The sequence below is a fragment of the Rattus norvegicus genome, chromosome 20 (genome assembly GCF_036323735.1).
Source record: "Rattus norvegicus strain BN/NHsdMcwi chromosome 20, GRCr8, whole genome shotgun sequence".
NCBI lineage: Eukaryota > Metazoa > Chordata > Mammalia > Rodentia > Muridae > Rattus > Rattus norvegicus.
In genome coordinates this window covers 4,637,050-4,657,269 of record NC_086038.1, presented here as the reverse complement: position 1 = coordinate 4,657,269, position 20,220 = coordinate 4,637,050, and the positions used below count along the sequence as shown (strand labels likewise).

The 20,220-nt window shown below is 51.7% G+C and overlaps 2 protein-coding genes across 3 annotated transcripts; both read left to right on the top strand.

Moving 5' to 3' along the window:
• The first annotated feature begins 220 nt into the window (after positions 1-220).
• On the top strand, positions 221-3,202 carry Psmb8 (proteasome 20S subunit beta 8). Of its 2 annotated transcripts, NM_080767.2 has the most exons (6): positions 239-435; positions 1,111-1,258; positions 1,387-1,498; positions 1,867-1,996; positions 2,416-2,620; positions 2,909-3,202. In NM_080767.2, the coding sequence occupies exons 1-6, from the start codon at positions 289-291 to the stop codon at positions 2,995-2,997; spliced, it is 831 nt and encodes a 276-aa protein (NP_542945.2). In that variant the 5' UTR covers positions 239-288; the 3' UTR covers positions 2,998-3,202. The 2 variants fall into 2 exon arrangements, with proteins under 2 accessions (XP_063135031.1, NP_542945.2); XM_063278961.1 differs by lacking the exons at positions 2,416-2,620; positions 2,909-3,202 and adding an exon at positions 2,184-2,389 and having other exon boundaries at positions 221-435.
• A 1,771-nt stretch (positions 3,203-4,973) lies between these two features.
• Positions 4,974-19,013, top strand: Tap2 (transporter 2, ATP binding cassette subfamily B member). The gene is made up of 12 exons (NM_032056.3): positions 4,974-5,054; positions 5,733-6,233; positions 6,319-6,433; positions 8,274-8,404; positions 8,623-8,828; positions 13,809-14,006; positions 14,167-14,295; positions 16,394-16,582; positions 16,686-16,859; positions 17,016-17,175; positions 17,763-17,899; positions 18,609-19,013. Exons 2-12 carry the CDS (start codon positions 5,741-5,743, stop codon positions 18,786-18,788), a joined length of 2,112 nt encoding a protein of 703 aa, NP_114445.2. The 5' UTR covers positions 4,974-5,054; positions 5,733-5,740; the 3' UTR covers positions 18,789-19,013.
• Positions 19,014-20,220: the final 1,207 nt, after the last annotated feature.

Here is a 20,220-nt window from a genome sequence, read left to right as displayed (position 1 = left end):
AAGATGCCCCTCGCCCCGACTGTGAGTCCTCAAGTACCCCACTGCTAGGTGGCCTCCGAAGGCGCACCTCTTCTTTTATCCCACAGCCCACTCTCTAGCTGGTTTTCATCGACGTGGCATCAGGAAAACTTGTCCCTAACATATTTTTAGTTCAGACACCCGTTAATTGGGCTCTACTCGGAAAGGGCAGGGGTTGGGGGTGGGGGACTGGTTCCCTCCTCTTGGTGCTGTGGCTTTCGCTTTCACTTCCTTGTCCGAGAGTCGACGGATCTCCGGGGCTAAGTCGTCATGGCGTTACTGGATCTGTGCGGCGCTCCTCGGGGGCAGCGGCCCGAGTGGGCTGCCGTGGATGCAGGAAGCGGGCTTCGCTCGGACCCGGGACACTACAGTTTCTCCGTGCAAGCTCCGGAGCTCGCGCTTCCCCGGGGAATGCAGGTGAGGACTGTAGGGGTTCTTGAGAGATGCAGGGGGTGGGTGGTGGTGGTGGCGGCACGTAGGAAGGACTGTCTGCCTGGGTCTGAGGAGGTGAGGAAGCATGGAGGGGCTGTTCAGAAGAGCAGCATCCAGGCCAGCCCTGAAGTTAGTTAACATGGGAAGGCTGGAAGGAGGGAGGATGAGAAAGGGGTGGGGGAGGGAGAGAGGGAGAGAGACACACACATGGAGGAGCCACAGAGAGACTGAGAAGATGGTTGGTGCCCACCCCAAGATACCATGCACAACTCGCCATGCCTTCACAGACCCACGAGTAACGACTACAGGGACTGCACAGTTGTCTTGGAAGACCAATGAACTTGAGAGGCTAACCTGGCCTCAGCAACCCTCCCTATGTATCCTAGGACACGTTAGGTGGCCTAGGCCTCAAGCCCCTCTACCGTAAAACGAGAATACGTTATTAAAATGTGCTTTTCGAGAACCGAAGGAGCCACGGATCAGGAAACACCTTGAAGTCGGCTACCATGGCCTTTGCTCCCGTGTTCCCGAAGGCAGAAAGCTGGCTTAGATCCTGCTTTCCCTTCTTCTGAGACATTGCCCTCTAGGGTCTGCGGACCCCTCCTCACCCCGAAACCCTGCCGGGAGCCTCCTAGAACTGAGGCCTCTTCCCTCTCTCAGCCCACTGAATTCCTAAGGTCCTTTGGTGATGACCAGGAAAGGAAGGTTCAGATTGAAATGGCGCACGGCACAACCACGCTGGCCTTCAAGTTCCAGCATGGAGTCATCGTGGCGGTGGACTCCAGGGCCTCCGCAGGAAGTTACATTGGTGAGTCCCCGGTGCTCCGGTGGCCAGGCCCTCTCAGCAGAGCTTAAGGCCTGCACCTAAGCGGGCATTGAGTTAGAGTGCATCAGGGAGAGCTGGGGCTCATTTCTTGGATCTCAAAACTCTTTCAGCTACCATAAGGGTGAACAAGGTGATCGAGATTAACCCTTACCTGCTTGGAACCATGTCTGGTTGTGCAGCCGACTGTCAGTACTGGGAGAGGCTGTTGGCCAAGGAATGCAGGTGGGCAGGTTTTAATCATTTGTTTGGTGCCCCTCCCCCATGTCCCCTACACCCACTCGGTGGTCTGCTGTGGTGATCATAAGGTTTTTAAAGCCTTTGTGTGATTAAAAAATCTCCCAAACCCTAGCCTGTGTCCCTGTTTATAAACCAGATAATCTGGCAATTATTTAACCGAAAGGATGGTGCCATTCACTAGGCTTTTTAAAAATGTGGTTCAGAGATTTCTAGATCCTAAATCTCTTTTTATTCTTACGTCGCACGGGTTCATACCTTCCAAACACACACCTCTACAATCCCTTCTCCCTCATTCTATGGGAGGGAAGGAATGCTCACCTGCTACCCCTGAGGCCTCCTTCCTCCCCCCACAGGCTATACTATCTGCGGAATGGGGAACGCATCTCCGTGTCTGCAGCCTCCAAGCTACTTTCCAACATGATGCTGCAGTACCGGGGTATGGGCCTCTCCATGGGCAGCATGATCTGCGGCTGGGACAAGAAGGTGGGTGGCCTGCCCCTATGCCCGCCTGGGTGAGAGGTCTCTTACCCATTGAGCCCTCCCCTCCCCTGTGCTTGGTCCAGGTTTTGACGTTTACTGAAGTGTGGCCTGTCTTTTGTTTTGTTTCTAATAAACACATTGTTACAGGTTTTTATTTAAAAACATTTATTTATTTATTTTATGTATGTAGTTGTCTTCAGACACACCAGAAGAGGGCATCAGATCCCATTACAGCTGGTTGCGAGCCTCCAGAACTCTGGAAGAGCAGTCAGTGCTCTTAACCGCTGAGCCATCCTCTCTAGCCCGCTTAAAGTGCGCCAATGTTTCTGTGGTGGTGATACTAGGTTGCCCGCTCTCCGCAAGTCACACCTGATCAATAAACCATTTCCAAGGTCAGCTCGGTATGTTTTCTCATCTTCTAGGGACCGGGACTTTATTACGTAGATGACAATGGGACTCGGCTCTCGGGACAGATGTTCTCCACAGGCAGCGGGAACACCTATGCCTACGGGGTGATGGACAGTGGGTACCGGCAGGATCTCAGTCCTGAGGAGGCCTACGACCTTGCCCGAAGAGCTATTGTTTATGCTACCCACAGAGACAGCTATTCTGGAGGAGTTGTCAACAGTAAGAGCCGGGTGCTCCCCACAGCACCTGGGGAAGCCACGGCTCCCCCAGCCCTTGGGAGAAGGGGGTGAGCTCAGATTGGGAGACTCGGGGGAGACGAGTAGAGATTGTCAGATGTGAGAACACTGAAGTCCCAGACAGAGGTTTGCAGCCTGTGTGTGGGGGCGCGGGGTGTGGGTGCTTAATGCTCATGTCAGGGACTGCTGCTTACACCATATCATCCTGGCAGAGACTCACTGCTTGCTGAAGAAAGGCCTGACGCCATGTTCTTTTCTCAATCACTCACAGTGTACCACATGAAGAAAGACGGTTGGGTGAAAGTGGAGAGCACTGACGTCAGTGACCTGCTGCACAAGTACCGAGAGGCCACTCTGTGATCACTGCTGGGCAGACATCCTCCCGGCCCTGAGGAGCTGGCAGACTCAGGGACCTGGGGCTACTTCAGTCTTAGGAGAAAGACGGGCCCAACCTGGGCTGGAGACAAAGCTCTGAGGCTATGGAGACATCTTTGTTTACCCTCTCACTTAGCCAGCCCTCACGGATACCTTCTAAGTACAATAAAAGAAAAACAGTTCTACATGTCTCTGTGTTGTGGCTGAATGGGGTCAGGCGGTGGGGTCCTTTGGAGGGAGGGCTAGGGAGCAAACAGGAAGTCAGACGACGCTTCCATTGAGGTCACCAGGTTCTTCCTTCGGGTCCCATCTCTCAGGAGGACCTGTCACCCATCCACAGCCCTTCCAGGAGCGTCATGGTCTCGGGACTCCCGTGTGGCCCCTCGTGTATGTTTTGGGGTGACTGGGAGGACTTTGTGATGACAATAAGCACGGAAAGGCTCAAGTAGCCCCTTCGTGACATTGGATATTGAATGTAAAGATGTGTCTGAGGTTCAGTTTCATGATGTTTCAGCCCGGGCTGCAAGGTGCCAGCACAATGAGGAGAGGTGAGCAGGACTCTCTGGGGTGGGGGAAGCAGAGGAGAAAGTGAAAGAAAAGAAGGGAACCCCGGGTCTTCTGTCAGTGCAGGAGTGCTCAGCACAGGAGTGGTCAAGAGCCAGGTCATGGGTTAGAGGACTCTGAGGGCCAGGAGAGCCAGCTGGGAGCCTTCTCCACAGGGGGTAGGGGATAAAGAGGTGGGGTGTGTCTGTGGGCGGTGTGTGTGTGTGTGTGTGTGTGTGTGTGTGTGTGTGTGTGTGTGGTTGGTCCTAAAACCGGGAGCAGATGGGTATAGCCACCTAGCAGGACCTGCTTTAATGTCACCCCCTCCCCCTCCCTCAACATTGAACTTCAAGTGACTCATGGGTAGTCACACCAACATTTCTAAGGGGATTTTCTCCTTCATAGGTAGTTTCAGCCCATTGAGTCATTTCAGCGTGTTGTGCTCTGGTGGATGATTTTTTCATCTTTGAGAATGGAACCTAATGCCTCATCCTGTTCTGTGATGCCTCTTCCCTTGAGCCTGGGGGCGTGGTGATTTATGCCGTAAACTGGTCTCTGGGGAGGGGGTCAGGTAGGACTATCCCTCCCCCTTCAATGGTGTTAGCCTACAGCCACTTCTGACTATCTCACAAACAGCAGGCCCTGGCACTGACCCAGGGCCTTCACCACAGGTGTTGGGTGCTGGGAAGAAAGTCTGAGGACAAAGGGCCAGAGCCTTCTGGGTTCAAAATCTGTGAAAGGGAACCTTTGGCCTGGTGATAGGAGCCGAGGCCTTCTTGTATGCCCCATTTTTACCCCAGACTCCTATTCTTGAGCTTGCATGGGAAACAAAACAAAACAGAACCTCAGGCCTCTCTTCCCTTCCGGCCTCTGTCCTTCCCTCTTCTTCCTCCCTTTTTCCAAAGCGATTTGAGGTGGGACTCCAGTGTGGGCCGCTGACTGGGAGGGGACCTAAAGCCACTCCCTCCTCCGTTTTTCTCCCTCTCCTCCCCCTTTCTCCATGACTATTCTCGTCCCTCCGCCTTTCTCCTCAGCCTACGCTCCTTGCTCCTTTCTGTCCTAACCTCCCCCTACTCTTTCCCTTGCCTCAAACCTACTTATTGGACAGCGAATCTTGGTCTCAGGCAACTTTTCTCTACCTCTGAACTGTATTCCCAGTTTAATGGGCACTTATTAACATATGTTCCGAGGTCAGAGAAATGCAGCCCCCTTTCTCCCCTCTTTCAAAGCATCTCGGACCCTCAGAGTTTTGCTAGTAGCAACCTCGGCCACAGAGGACGAGCCTCCTTGGGGACCTGGGGCGCTCACCCTACTGGCAGATTGACAGGCGCCATCTGCTGGCGGCTGTGTGCAGCGCCGCGACCGCGGCAGCGAAGTGAAAGCGAAAGCCCGGGACCCGGGCGCGCTCACTGTGAGGGCGTCGCTGCGCACCCAGAAGACCCAGTTTGGGAGGAAGCAGATTTCAGAAGCTCTCCTGAGGTGCCGCTCCGCAGCCGCAGGTAAGTTCTTCTGGAGAGAACCCGAGCGTTAGCAAGAGTGCGGTCCATTCCCAGATCCTTGGTGTCCCCATTCCGTTCCCCACTCCTTGTCCCCTGTCTTGGGTCTTCTGAGGCATCAAGTCCTCTGCTCCGTGGCCCTGCCTCACCCAGTGTCTCAGGTCCCCTGCCTCTCACTCCTTGCCCAAGGTCCTCTGCTCCACTCTTTTGCCCTGCGTCCCCGGTCTTCTCTCGGGCGCCGCTGGCCCAGCGCCCATGCTTGGAACCTCCTGTCCCAAGCCCTCTACGGCTACTGAACTCACCCGCATCCCGCCCCTGCACCGGGTCTCCTGGCTCTAAGGACCCGGGGAATGGTGGTGGGGCAGTGTGTCTGGGGACTGAGTCTTCTTGGCTCTAACACCAGCAAGCTTCGAGGAGACAGGCGCAGTGGGAGACAGGCGCAGTGGCAGCGGATCGCCTCCCCTCCACGCCCCCCCTTGGTGTGTGTGTGTGTGTGTGTGTGTGTGTGTGTGTGTGTGTGTGTGTGTTAGAATGGCAGCATGACCTCAATCCTAAGTGAGACTTGACTAGGAGGGGACCTTTCCAGTGAGCAAGGAGCCTCAGTGTGTATTTGGGGCAGGAGGCCCCGTGGTGACCAGGTTTGGAACTCCACAGCCCTAATTTCTCACTTTCTTTCCGCAGACCCCACCATGGCGCTGTCCTACCCGAGGCCCTGGGCCTCTCTGCTGCTGGTGGACCTGGCTTTACTTGGGTTGCTACAAAGATCTCTGGGAACTCTGCTTCCCCCGGGGCTGCCAGGATTATGGCTGGAGGGCACCCTGCGACTTGGAGTGCTGTGGGGACTGCTAAAAGTGGGAGGGCTGCTGAGACTTGTGGGGACCTTTCTGCCCTTGCTCTGCCTGACCACCCCCCTGTTTTTCTCGCTGAGAGCCCTGGTGGGAAGCACCATGAGCACCTCAGTACTCAGAGTGGCTTCTGCCTCTTGGGGCTGGCTGCTTGCTGGCTATGTAGCCGCGGCGTTGAGCCTTGCCGTGTGGGCTGTGCTGAGCCCCGCTGGAGCACAGGAGAAGGAACCAGGCCAGGAGAACAACAGAGCACTCATGATACGGTTGCTGAGGCTGTCCAAGCCGGATCTGCCTTTCCTCATTGTTGCCTTCATCTTTCTTGCGATGGCTGTGTGGGGTGAGAGGGAGAGACCACTGTGAGAGGGAGGTGGGAGAAGGGCCATGCCAGAGCTCAGCCTCCTTATCTTTCTTGTCTCTTTCAGGGGAGACGTTAATCCCTCATTATTCGGGTCGTGTGATTGACATCCTGGGAGGTGATTTTGACCCAGACGCCTTTGCGAGCGCCATCTTTTTCATGTGCTTATTCTCTGTTGGGAGGTGAGAGATGATTGACTCCAGGTCCCTGTAGTTGACCCACTACTAGACAGGGGCCCTCCATTCTGACTTTGTTTTGCACATAGCACAAATTACGTACACAGTGTTCTGCCTGTATGTACACCTGCATGCCAGAAGAGGGCACCAGATCCCAGGATAGACGGTCGCAAGCCACCAGGCGGTCGCTGGGAATTAAACTCAGGACCTCTAGGAAGAGCAGCCAGAGAGCGCGCTTAGCCTCTGGAGCCATCTCTCCAGCCTGCCTTTGGCTCTTTTTATACAGACCCAGAAGCCTGAAGTTTCTAGCAAACAAATAAAAATGCTCTGCTTGGCTGGGCTATGGTTAGGATGAGAGGACTCAGGTACAGCGAGAAGGTGCAGGCTCTCTCTCTGTATGTCTCTGTCTCTCTGTATGTCTCTGTCTCTCTGTCTCTCTCTGGTGTGTGTGTGTGTGTGTGTGTGTGTGGGGGGGGGGGGGGTGTGTGTGTGTTTCTTCTCTCTCCCTAGTCCTTCATTAGGCCTCCGTTCTAGTTTTGCTGGTTTTGTTTTTTCTCTTGTGAACCCCTTATGGGTCAGTTCTCCCTGTTCTCCTGTCTCAGGCTTTGTCTCTCTTTGGTATCTCTGTAGCTTTGGCTTTTGTGGTTCATTCTGATCTCTTTCTGCATCTATGGAACTCACTTCTACCTTCGAATCTGCTCTGTCTGGAGGATTTTCCTGCCTTGGATCCTTAAGTGTGTCCTGTTCTAAACTAGGCACGCCTGTCTTTCTTTTGTGAACAAGGGTAGGCATATGCACTAGGGGTCCCAGGACAGCTTGCTGGAGTCAGCCCCATCCTTCCACTGTGTGGGGCCCAGACATGGAACTCAGGTCCACACCAGGCATGGTGACAAGTGCCTTTATCTCCTGAGATGGCTTACACAGTTTGATTTCTTAAAAACATTCTTCCCTCTGCACTAACTCAGGTCATCATGACGGGTGATTCTCAGATGTTGTTTCACACTTAGCTCTGTTTTATAAACCCAATTGTTTCAGGGACACTGTTGCCAGTTAGGGACCCTGACCTCTCACTCGTGTGCTCGGAACCTCAGTGTATCATGCTCCCCCTGGTCCTTCCTAAAGATGTCCCCCCTTCAGTGTCCCCATCCACAGACCTCTGTACTGCACTCTGGGCCTCAGCTTCATGCCCAGGCAGCATCCCGCTGCTCCTTGCTTTCAGAACTGTCCCTCCTGGATTAGGGAGGTAGCTCAGTGAATTACGTGCTTATTGTGCAAACATAGGGACCTGGGTTCGAATCTTCATCACCCAGGCCCTGCGAGTCTCAGGATGTGGGGTGAGTACAAGTGGACCTCATGGCGATGGTGCATAGCCAATCTAGCAGAGATGGTGGGTTCTAGGTGGAGAGTGATCTAGAAAGGCATCTGATGTCATCCTTTGAACACACACACACACACACACACACACACACCACATCAGTGGCTCCTTTTCATTCTTACTGTGCCCACCCAGAGCTCACCATTTCGTGTTTTCTCATCCAATATGGCAACTGAATTTGCATGTGAAGACTGGGGTTATCCACAGAACCGGAGGGAGGGACTTACTGCTATTTCCTTTGGAAGCACATGTGACCAGTGAGCCTTGAGCACTTGGGATTCGAACCAGTTGTAAGGTGATCCCACATCTAGCTTCTGTGTCTTCCCTTCCTAATTGCTTATTTGTGTGTCCTCACCACTCTCCCTTTTCCCTTTTGCCTCTCGTTTACTACCCCGATCTCTCCCCTCCCCCTTCTCTCCATCCCTCCACCCTGCCCTTCTGCTGCCTGCCCCCACTCCACCCCACCCCCAGCTCCCTCTCTGCAGGCTGCCGAGGAGGCTCCTTCCTCTTCACCATGTCCAGGATCAACCTTCGCATACGAGAGCAGCTTTTCTCATCTTTGTTGCGCCAAGACCTTGCATTCTTCCAGGAGACCAAGACAGGTGAACTGGCGTCTGCCCTCTGGCCCTTCCTGGAGTCCTCAGTCATTCTCCTGTCTGCCTGCCTGCGGGAACCTGGCAGTTTTCTTTTAGAGCAGGGTAGAGGTCTAGCCCAGTCTTTTTGTAAAGGATGAGGGATGAGTCAGCCAGAAGCCAGGGGGAGGTCTTTGGGTTTCTTGCAGAAAGTGGGTTTTCATCATCTTCTCTGCCCGCCTCCCCAGGGGAGCTGAACTCACGGCTGAGCTCGGACACCTCCCTGATGAGCCGCTGGCTCCCTTTCAATGCCAATATCCTGCTGCGGAGCCTGGTGAAGGTGGTGGGGCTGTACTACTTCATGCTCCAGGTCTCCCCGAGACTCACCTTCCTCTCCCTGCTGGACCTGCCCCTCACAATAGCAGCCGAGAAGGTGTACAACCCCCGCCATCAGGTATGTGTACATGTCACAGTACATGAGAGAAGGCTGAAGCGTAAGAGGTGGCTTCCACCTGCAAATCCCAGGATGGTAGGTAGGTAGGTAGGTAGATAGATAGATAGATAGATAGATCTGCAAATCCCAGGATGGTAGGTAGGCAGGTAGGTAGATAGATAGCTGGAAAGGTAGGTAGGTAGATAGATAGATAGACAGACAGACGGACAGACGGACAGATGGACAGATGGACAGATGGGTAGATAGATAGATAGATAGATAGATAGATAGATAGATAGATAGACAGACAGCTGGATAGGTAGGTAGATAGATAGGTAGATGGATGGATGGATGGATGGATGGATGGATGGATGGATAGGTAGGTAGGTAGATAGACAGACAGGTGGACAGACAGGCAGATGGACAGATGGACAGATGGATAGGTAGGTAGATGGACAGATGGATAGGTAGATAGATAGATAGATAGATAGATAGACAGACAGACAGACAGGTAGGTAGATAGACAGACAGATAGATAGATAGATAGACAGACAGATAGGTAGGTAGATAGACAGACAGATAGATAGATGGACGGACAGACGGACAGGCAGACAGACAGGTAGATAGACAGACAGATAGATGGACGGACGGACAGACAGACAGGTAGGTAGGTAGATAGATAGATAGACAGACAGACAGATAGTAGGTAGATAGACAGATAGATGGACAGACGGACAGACAGGCAGGCAGGTAGGTAGATAGATAGACAGATGGATAGGTAGATAGGTAGGTAGGTGGGTAGATAGATAGATAAATAAGCACACAGACAGACAGACAGACAGACAGACAAACAGATCACCTCTTTCCAGCCCCTACAGTTATTGTATGCTTGTACCACATTTTCTTTAGTTCAATCATTCACTGATGGACATTTGAATTGAGGAGGTTGGGGACTCACTGGATCTATAAGCAGGAGTGGTTCATGTGTTAGCTATGGCAGAGAGGGAGGTGAGCAGGGCCCCTTTCTGCCTCTCACGAGTTTCTCAGAGTCTGTCATGTCCCCCAGTGACCGTGAATCAGTGACGGACGTCTTAGGAGGTTTTCGCTTTATTTGTTTTTATTTTACGTATGGGTATTTTGCCTGCACGTATGCAAATGATCTGGGTACAGTGCCTGAGGAAGCCAGAAGCGGGCATTGGGTCCCCTGGAACTGAGTCACAGACAGTTGTGAGCCACCATGTGGGTGCTGGGAATGGAACCCAGGTCCTCTAGAAGAGCAGCCGATGTTCTTATCCATGGAGGCATTTCTCCAGCCCTAGAAAGTCTCCCCTTTACCCTCAGCATACGTAATTGGATGTGTGTGGTGTGTGGTCTGTGTGTGTGTTTATGTGTGGTCTGTGTGTGCATGTGCGTGTGGTGTGTGTGTGTGAGGGGTGTGTGTGGTGTGTGTGGTGTGTGTAGTGTGTGTGTGTATGTGTGTGTGTGTGTGGTGTGTGTGTGAGGGGTGTGTGTGGTGTGTGTGTGAGGGGTGTGTGTGGTGTGTGTGGTGTGTGTAGTGTGTGTGTATGTGTGTGTGTGTGGTGTGTGTGTGTGTGTGTGAGGGGTGTGTGTGGTGTGTGTGGTGTGTGTAGTGTGTGTGTATGTGTGTGCGTGTGGTGTGTGTGTGTGAGGGGTGTGTGTGGTGTGTATGTGTGTGTGTGGTGTGGTGTGTGGTGTGTGTGTGAATGTGTGAAGTGTGTGTGTGGTGTGTGTGGTGTGTGAGGTGTGTGTAGTGTGTGTGTGTGTGAGGTAGGTGTGTGGTGTGTGTGTGTGTGAGGGGTGTGTGTGTAGTGTGTGTGGTGTGGTGTGGTGTGTGTGTGTGTGTGTGTGTGTGAGAGAGAGAGAGAGAGAGAGAGAGAGAGAGAGAGAGAGAGAGAGAGTCCTGAGACTGTCAGTCCCACCTTCTGGCTTTCTCTTGTAATAAATCACACAGATGTGGAACTCACCATATTGTTCACTTTTGGGCCACAGTTCCGAGCACAAGCCTCCATGTTTCCCCCAAACGCATTGTCATTTTATTTTATTTTCTCATTTGAACAGAAGCCACTGTCCCCTGCAACATGGCGTGGTACAGTTGGTTATTGTGGCTTCGGCATACATTTTTCTAACCATCAGTGACATTACGTGCACTTTCATGTGCTTCTGGGGCATTTGACGCCTTTGGCTAGAGAAATTCCTTTCCCCATTTCCTTCCTTCCTTCCTTTCTTTCTTTTCTTTCTTTCTTTCTTTCTTTCTTCCTTTCAAGGTGTGTTTTAAAAAGATACTCTTTATATATTTTTTTTTTTTTGGTTCTTTTTTTTTTTCGGAGCTGGGGACCGAACCCAGGGCCTTGTGCTTCCTAGGTAAGCGCTCTACCACTGAGCTAAATCCCCAGCCCCTACTCTTTATATTTTTAAAACTGTATTTTTAAAATGTATTCCACATTTATCTTGGATGTTAGTGGACATGCTGGGGACAGCATGGGTAGGCTAGTGACACGTGGGCTCTGACGGAATTCACCAAGACAGGAAAAGGCGTCGGGAGAGGACTGATAGAGACACCAGAGTGGCTGCAGCAGAGATGGCAGAGGAGGGGGATTCTGAGGGGCTGCTGTTTTGGGGGTGTTTCTGCATGCACAGTCAGGCCGTGTCCAGGGTCACAGTGTCCTGGAGTAGTTAGCTTGTGCTTATCATGGCCTCGAGGCACTGGCAGGCTCACCACAAGTCAGAAACGGCTCAACCCAGAACCCACACTTTGCAGCTGAGTCTTGTGGTTAACTCTGAGGGGATAACGGTTCCGCTCAGAGGCAAAGGACCTGCTGAGCCCAGCCTTCCTGAGGCAAAACAGTCTTGTGTGAAGTTGGGTGACTCAGGGCAGCTGCCATCTTGGGACAGCAGCTGCTGCTTAACTGCCTAACGGATGAATGATTTACAAAGACCGCCATGACCTGGATGGCCTTTTCACTGTGAACAGGGTCGCCTGCACTCACGTGCACACGCAGACTCAGTATATACACGCACAAATTAAAATAAAATAAATCTTTTTCTTTTCGTTTCCCTAATTTCTTTCTTTCTTTTTTTAATCTTTATTGACTTGAGTATTTCTTATTTACATTTCGATTGTTATTCCCCTTCCCGGTTTCCGGTCCAACATCCCTCTAACCTCTCTTCCCCCCATTACCACCCTCCCCCCAACAGTCTAGTTCACTGGGGGTTCAGTCTTAGCAGGACCAAGGGCTGCCCCTTCCACTGGTGCTCTTACTAGGATATTCATTGCTACCTATGAAGTCAGAGTCCAGGGTCAGTCCATGTATAGTCTTTGGGTAGTGGCTTAGTCCCTGGAAGCTCTGGTTGCTTGGCATTGTTGTTCTTATGGGGTCTCGAGCCCCTTCAAGCTCTTCCAGTCCTTTCTCTGATTCCTTCAACGGGGGTCCTGTTCTCAATTCAGTGGTTTGCTGCTGGCATTCGCCTCTGTATTTGCTGTATTCTGGCTGTGTCTCTCAGGAGCGATCTACATCCGGCTCCTGTCGGCCTGCAATTCTTTGCTTCATCCATCTTGTCTAATTGGGTGGCTGTATATGTATGGGCCACATGTGGGGCAGGCTCTGAATGGGTGTTCCTTCTGCCTCTGTTCTAAACTTTGCCTCCCTATTCCCTGCCAAGGGTATTCTTGTTCCCCTTTTAAAGAAGGAGTGAAGCATTTGCATTTTGGTCATCCTTCTTGAGTTTCATGTGTTCTGTGCATCTAGGGTAATTCAAGCATTTGGGCTAATAGCCACTTATCAATGAGTGCATACCATGTGTGTTTTTCTGTGACTGGGTTACCTCACTCAGGATGATATTTTCCAGTTCCAACCATTTGCCTACGAATTTCATAAAGTCATTGTTTTGATAGCTGAGTATTATTCCATTGTGTAGATGTACCACATTTTCTGTATCCATTCCTCTGTTGAAGGGCATCTGGGTTCTTTCTAGCTTCTGGCTATTATAAATAAGGCTGCTATGGACATAGTGGAGCACGTGTCTTTGTTATATGTTGGGGCATCTTTTGGGTATATGCCCAAGAGAGGTATAGCTGGGTCCTCAGGTAGTTCAATGTCCAATTTTCTGAGGAACCTCCAGACTGATTTCCAGAATGGTTGTACCAGTCTGCAATCCTACCAACAATGGAGGAGTGTTCCTCTTTCTCCACATCCTCGCCAGCATTTGCTGTCACCTGAATTTTTGATAAAATAAATCTTTATAAAAAGTGTTTTTACAGTTTTAATTTTTACATCTAGGTCTTTGATCCATTTTGAATTACAGCTCCACCTTTTAAAAACGTATTTATTTTATTTACACACGTGCGTGCGTGTGCGCGCATGCATGAATGCATGCATGTGTGCGTGCCTGTGTGAGCACGTGTGTGTGTGTGTGTGTGTGTGTGTGTGTGTGTGTATGTGCCCACAGAGGCCAGAAGACAGCCCCTGATTTTCTGGAGTTGCGTGGCGTGGTTTGTGTGCTGGGGGTTGTGCCCTGGTCATCTGGAAGAGCCGTGAGCTCTCTGAACAGCTGGGCCAGGTCTCTATCTTTCTTAACTACTTGTCTCTTTCCTCATTTGACATGAGGAGCAAGTATTCACTTTAGAATGAAAGTTAAACAGAACAGCACATATGTCCCACAGTGCTTAACAGCGAGAGCTCAGCAATTTACATTCATTCCCTACTTCCTGTGTTCTGTGAGTGTGTGAGACACACTGGGGGCAAGAGTGTGTGTGTGAGATGCACACGTACTCCTATGTGTGTGTGATACACTGGGGGCAAGCCCTTTACCACGGAGCTGTCTCCTGAGCACCTCCACCTCTTCTTCCTCTCCTCCCGGTCCCCTCCCCTCAAAATATTCCTTCTGGAAAGAAAGGCATGAGCTGTGAGGAAGAGCTGGAGGGAAGCCCCTGCCTGTTGTGTTCTGCCTCATTAACCGGTTTATCCGCTGCCCCATTTCCAGGCTGTGCTAAAGGAGATCCAGGATGTAGTGGCGAAGGCAGGGCAGGTGGTGCGTGAGGCCGTAGGAGGGCTGCAGACCGTGAGAAGCTTTGGCGCGGAGGAGCAGGAAGTCAGCCGCTACAAGGAGGCCCTGGAGCGATGTCGACAGCTGTGGTGGCGCCGAGACCTGGAAAAAGAATTGTATTTAGTCATACGGAGGGTGAGGTGGCCTAGGCAGGGTGCGGGGTGCTGGGTGCGGGGGTGCGGGGTGCAGGGGAAAGGGCCCGTGGAGGGAGGGAGCAGGAGCCAGACCACAGATGCTTCGGGGATCAGTGCTGTGCAGGGACTGGGGACTCGCTCACTTCTCTCCTTCTGTCCAGGTAATGGCCTTGGGCATGCAGGTGCTGATTCTGAACTGCGGTGTGCAGCAGATCCTGGCTGGGGAGGTCACCCGGGGCGGCCTGCTCTCCTTCTTGCTGTATCAGGAGGAAGTGGGGCACCATGTCCGGGTGAGTGAGGCAAGCTCATGAGACGCTCTGGACTTCAATCTGGGCTTCTGGGCCATGAGCTTTATTTGTTTAACAACAACAACAGAGTAGATTTTCTTTTTCTTTTCTTTCTTTCTTTCTTTTTTTTTTTGGTTCTTTTTTTTTTTTTTTTTTTTCGGAGCTGGGGACCGAACCCAGGGCCTTGTGCTTCCTAGGCAAGCGCTCTATCACTGAGCTAAATCCCCAACCCCCAGAGTAGATTTTCTTTTTTTCTTTTTTTTTTTTTTTGGTTCTTTTTTTCGGAGCTGGGGATCGAACCCAGGGCCTTGCGCTTCCTAGGCAAGCGCTCTACCAGAGTAGATTTTCTTATGGATAATTTTAAACGTGCTTTTAAAAAAGCCATTATAACAAATCCTCAGATAACTTTTATCAGCTTTAGCAACGATCTTAACCCTAACCTTAACCCAAACCACACCCCTCACTCCAGCTACGACCAACTCTAACTCTAGCTTAACTCTGTCCTAAATTCACATTAACCCTAACCCCATCTAAACGACCTAACTCTGGGAGCCACTAATGATATCTTACCTCACTCCGACTAATCTTATCCCTGACTGCAGTCTCAGACCGAACCCTACCTACCCCGGGCCTTAATCTAACCTTGTCCTAACCTTCCCCAGCAGCACGCCCGTGTTTCATCTTCCCTCCGCTCCCTCGTATCATTTTAAAACAAATTCAAGAGCTCACAGCCTCATCTGTAGATATTTCCATGTGCGTCTCTAGAATGTAGATATCTTAAGCATGTAGTCCAAATGCCGTTATCACACCTAAAAGCAACGGCTCCTTAAATTCCTCCAGTACAGGCGCTCAGAGCTCCGCAGGTGCACACCCTGTGGTTGGGCAATCACAATCTCTGTGTCTACAGATTTATTTGTTTATTTGTTTTGTCCTGTGCTGTTGCCAATGGCCTGGGTCCTGTGTGTTCTTATTTGTAGTATCATAATGTAGCGTTATGGCAGCGTTCTTCTGACTCTGTTCCTTCTGACATCGGTGTCCTTTCTCGGGAGACACAATGTATCTGGCACTCTTGGTGTTGCTGTCTGTCCTTGATACCTACATTGGTTAAGCTATCCGTTTTTTTTTTTTTTTTAAAGATTTATTCATTTATTATATATAAGTACACTGTAACTGTCTTCAGATACACCAGAAGAGGGCATCAGATCTCTTTACAGATGGTTGTGAGCCGCCATGTGGTTGCTGGGAATTGAACTCTGGACCTCTGGAAGAGCAGTCCGGGCTCTTAACCACTGAGCCATCTCTCTAGCCCAGCTATTGGGGTTTTAAAACAGTGCTCTCTGTTGTTCCTTCCCTTATGACGTGGATACATCAATAGAGAGACTCAATCCCATCCACTGTTGGGGTACCCAGCAGTATGCTTTGATTAGAAAAAGGTATTTAACTATTTCTTTCTGTTTGATCACTTGCTTTGGGCATTGAACATAATTTTCCGGGTTACTTCTTGAACCGTCTTTCATGTGTGGAGAGCCTTGCCAAGCTCTCTGATGATTTCAAAGGTGAGCTGGCCGCGGTGACTGCTTTTTAAAGAATTCCCTGGAGAGAGAGAGAGAGAGAGAGAGAGAGAGAGAGAGAGAGAGAGAGAGAGAGAGAATGATACTAGGCACCCAGAGTGCAGAGCGGCGAGGAAAAGCCGTGTGTCTTGATGTGCTGTGTGGATTTCATGGCTTTTCAGTTGCGAATCAGAACACGGAAATGTTTCTGCGTCTTTTAAAAAAATCCACCTAAGTTACTCTGGGGACAGTGGCACGTGTCTGTAATCCTGTGACACTGTAACCCTGGGGGAAGATGGGACGTTCCAGGTCAGCCTGCGCTGAGTAGCCAAAACTGTTTCAAATGAACAGAGACAGAGCCACTTCTAACTAAAACAATCATTGCATCGTTCCCTCCCTGAGTTTCATCCTAATCATTCGTTAAAAGGTTCTTTTTGGGGGTAAGGAGCAGGTGAGGAGGGACAGCTAAGCAGAGGTCAGGGTGTGGGTGGTATGTGTGAGGAGCTGAGTGAGGGACCTGGCTTCCCGACGAGCCCATTCCTGTTTTCCAGAACCTGGTATACATGTATGGGGATATGCTGAGCAACGTGGGTGCCGCGGAAAAGGTTTTTTCCTACTTGGACCGAAGGCCAAATCTGCCGAAGCCTGGTACCCTGGCCCCTCCCAGGGTGGAGGGGCGCGTGGAATTTCAAGATGTCTCCTTCTCGTACCCCAGTCGCCCCGAGAAGCCTGTGCTCCAGGTGTCTGAGGGAGACCCTGTGGGTCTGGACCTCTCTCTCTGCTGCAGCCATCAGGCTCTGCAGCCTGTAGGAAGCCGCCCTTAACTCTTCCCTGTTTTACTAGGGCCTGACGTTTACCCTGCATCCTGGAAAGGTGACCGCGTTGGTGGGACCCAATGGGTCAGGGAAGAGCACCGTGGCCGCCCTGCTGCAGAACCTGTACCAGCCAACCGGGGGCAAGGTGCTCCTGGATGGCGAGCCCCTGGTCCAGTACGATCACCACTACCTGCACCGCCAGGTGGGAGGGGCGCCACAGAGGGAGGGGCATGAGAGGAACAGGCACGAGGGGAGGTGGGGCAGCCCCTGGGAAGGAGGGCTGGGTCCTTCCTGAGGACAGAAGAGGAGGAACAGAAGAGGGAGGTACCAGTTCTTTGTTCCTGTCCCCTCTGCACAGGTGGTTCTGGTGGGGCAGGAGCCTGTGCTGTTCTCCGGTTCTGTCAAGGACAATATTGCCTATGGCCTGAGGAACTGTGAGGATGCTCAAGTGATGGCTGCTGCCCAGGCGGCCTGTGCAGACGACTTCATAGGGGAAATGACGAACGGAATAAACACAGGTACTTACAGGTCCCCGGCCCACCCTGGCAGGGGCAGGAGAAAACGCGGCAAGGAGGGCTCGTTCGATACAGTGCGTCGTTGCAAGCGCGAGGACCTGAGTTTGATCTCTAGAATCTTTTTAAGAAAAACAAAACACAAAACAAAACAAAAACCAGACTGGGAATATTCTCTGCCCCACCCCCTCCAACCCCAATGCACATGCACATGCTCACGCACAGGCTCACACACACGCCACATGCACACCCATAGGCTCACGCACACACATAGGCTCACACACATGCCACATGCACACCCATAGGCTCACGCACACGCACGTGTACACGCACATGCACACGCATGGGCTCATGCACATACATGCACACACCAGATAATGGAATTTATTCTTGGGGTGATGCTTGTATCCCCGTTGGGCCTCCCTCCAGTCCCACTTTTCATTCTTCTTCATCTCCAGGTCCCCTCCTGCCAGATTTTCCAACCTCCTGATTGGCTAACAGAAGCGGATGAGGGAACACTTGTCCATCCCTGCGGGGAGGGGTGTTTTCTGATCACATATATCTCAGGAGGGGATTTTCTCTGATTTTCTCAGAAATCGGGGAGAGAGGGAGCCAGTTAGCTGTGGGACAGAAGCAACGTCTGGCCATTGCCCGGGCCCTTGTGCGGAACCCGCGGGTCCTCATCCTGGATGAGGCTACCAGTGCCCTGGACGCCGAGTGCGAGCAGGCTGTGAGTACCAGCATTGAAGGGCAGGGGACAGTGGAATCTAAGGGATAGGTCAGGTGGTGTGGAGCTGAGCAGGGCTGATGTACCACGGATGGGAGAACCTGCCAGGCTGTGAATTGTAATGGTTACTTTTGTTGCTGGGCCAAACACTCGACAAAAGGAATTTGCGAGCCGGCCATTTTGGCTCACGGGCTGAGAGAGCCCAAGCCATCACGGCAGGGATGGTCTGGCTGTGGGATCGTGTGGTTTGGACTCCATCTCGGTGGATGGAGAAGTGGAGAATGGGAACGGTGGCTCTCAACTGGCTCCCCCTCTTTCTTTTTTTATGTGGTCCAGGACCCAGTGCATGGGGTGGCGCCCCCCACTGTTAGGGTGGGTTATTTTTCCTCAGGCAGGCAATCCTGAGGTTCCTGGGTTCCCGAGTCAATCCTCTCAGACACACCAAGTGTGCCTTGCCTGTGCCCTGGCCTTTCTTAGGTTGTTGGCAATGGGGATTATCTCCAGGACGGAGAATGGTGGTAGTGCGGGGTGTCCGGTCCTCCATAGCTGTCGTTCTCTGTGGCAGCAGTACAGCCATGGAGAAGGGCGGATCCCTGTCGCCTGCCCTTTGAGTCCCCCTGCACAGCCCAGACCTTCTTTAGCATCACAGGGATGGCCTAGGCGCTGTGTCCCGTTCTTTGCCTTTCTGAGTCTCGTGCTCTGTCCTCTGCAGCTTCAGACCTGGAGATCGCAGGAGGACAGGACGATGCTGGTCATTGCTCACCGGCTGCACACGGTTCAGAATGCTGACCAAGTTCTGGTGCTCAAGCAGGGGCAGCTGGTGGAGCACGACCAGCTCAGGGATGAGCAGGATGTCTACGCTCACTTGGTACAGCAGCGGCTGGAAGCGTGAGGCCTCCAGACACTGAGCCCTCTCAGGACTGTGGCCAGGATCTGACCCACAGGGACTGTGCTGGAGGCTAGCGTCAGGATAAAGATTGGGACCCTTTGGACTTTGTTTATTTTGGTGGGCTTGGTGGGTGAGGGCCAGGGGATGGGATGGTTGCTGGGTGGGGTGGGTGGTTTAAACATTATTTTTTTCTAAATATAAAAATAATAAATATATATATAATACTTTTCCTTTATGTGTGTTATGGTTAATATTGGCTGACATTATAACAGCATCTAGAATCACGGCCAACATCTGGGCCAACATCTGGACATGTCTGTGGATGAGAGAGTTCTAGGTTAGGTTAACTGCAGTGGAAAACCCCTCTCCCCCCTCACTGTGTGTAGAACCATCTCAAGGGCTGGGGGCCCAGACTGCATAAAAGAGGCCAGCACACATTTCTCTCTGCTCCCTGTCTGCCTCTCATTCCCGCCTCCTCTGCTCTGACAGACCACCCTTCAACCCTTCCTGTTCTTTGAAACATCTGATGTGTGTGTGTGTGTGTGTGTGTGTGTGTGTGTGTGTGTGTGTGAGAGAGAGAGAGAGAGAGAGAGAGAGAGAGAGAGGCTAAAGAATGGCTAGGCAAGGGCTGGAGAGATGGTTCAGTGGTTAGGAGCACTGACTGCTCTTCCAGAGGTCCTGAGTTCAAATCCCAGCAACCACATGGTGGCTCACAACCATCTATGATGGGATCTGATGCCCTCTTCTGGTGTGTCTGAAGACAGCTACAGTGTACTCATATACATAATAAAGAAATGTTTAAAAAAAAAAGAATGGCTAGGCAAGCACAGTGTGGGCAGGAGCTGCACTTGTAGAGTTTGAGGGTGTGCAGGAACTTGTGAAGTGGGGTCCCGTGTGTCATCTTTAATCCTTTTTCTGAGCTCTGAACAGTCTGATACTACTTCTGCTTTCTCTGTCATTCCCATTTTATGGGTGGGGAAACCGAGTCTCCAAGAGATTAGAGTTCTTTCCCAAGGTGCTCAGCTTCATTTGATGAATACCCTAACTAGAGGAGAGGGTTTATTTGGCTTGGAGTTCCAGATCACAGTCGGGCGGTGAGGGAAGTCGTTTCTAACCAAGAAACTCTTCCCAGCCAGGGAGAGGCAGCCGGAAACCAGAGCTGTCGCTGCTCCTTGGTGCCAGGCGGACTTATGCCCAGGCAACTCTCAAACAGTTCAAGACAGCCTGCCCGGGGACTGGTGCTGTCCTCCCCTCCATAAACAGTCGAGCTGCTTCCCCCACCACTCCCTCCCCGCAACAGACATGCTGTGATAGAACAGCCAGAAGCACCTTAGAGGAGGGGAGAGTTTATCTGGCTTGTGGCTCTAGAGGGAGAGTCCGAAGTGGTGTGTGAGACCCAGCAGCCAATTAGCAGAGCAAACAGGAAGTGGAGCAA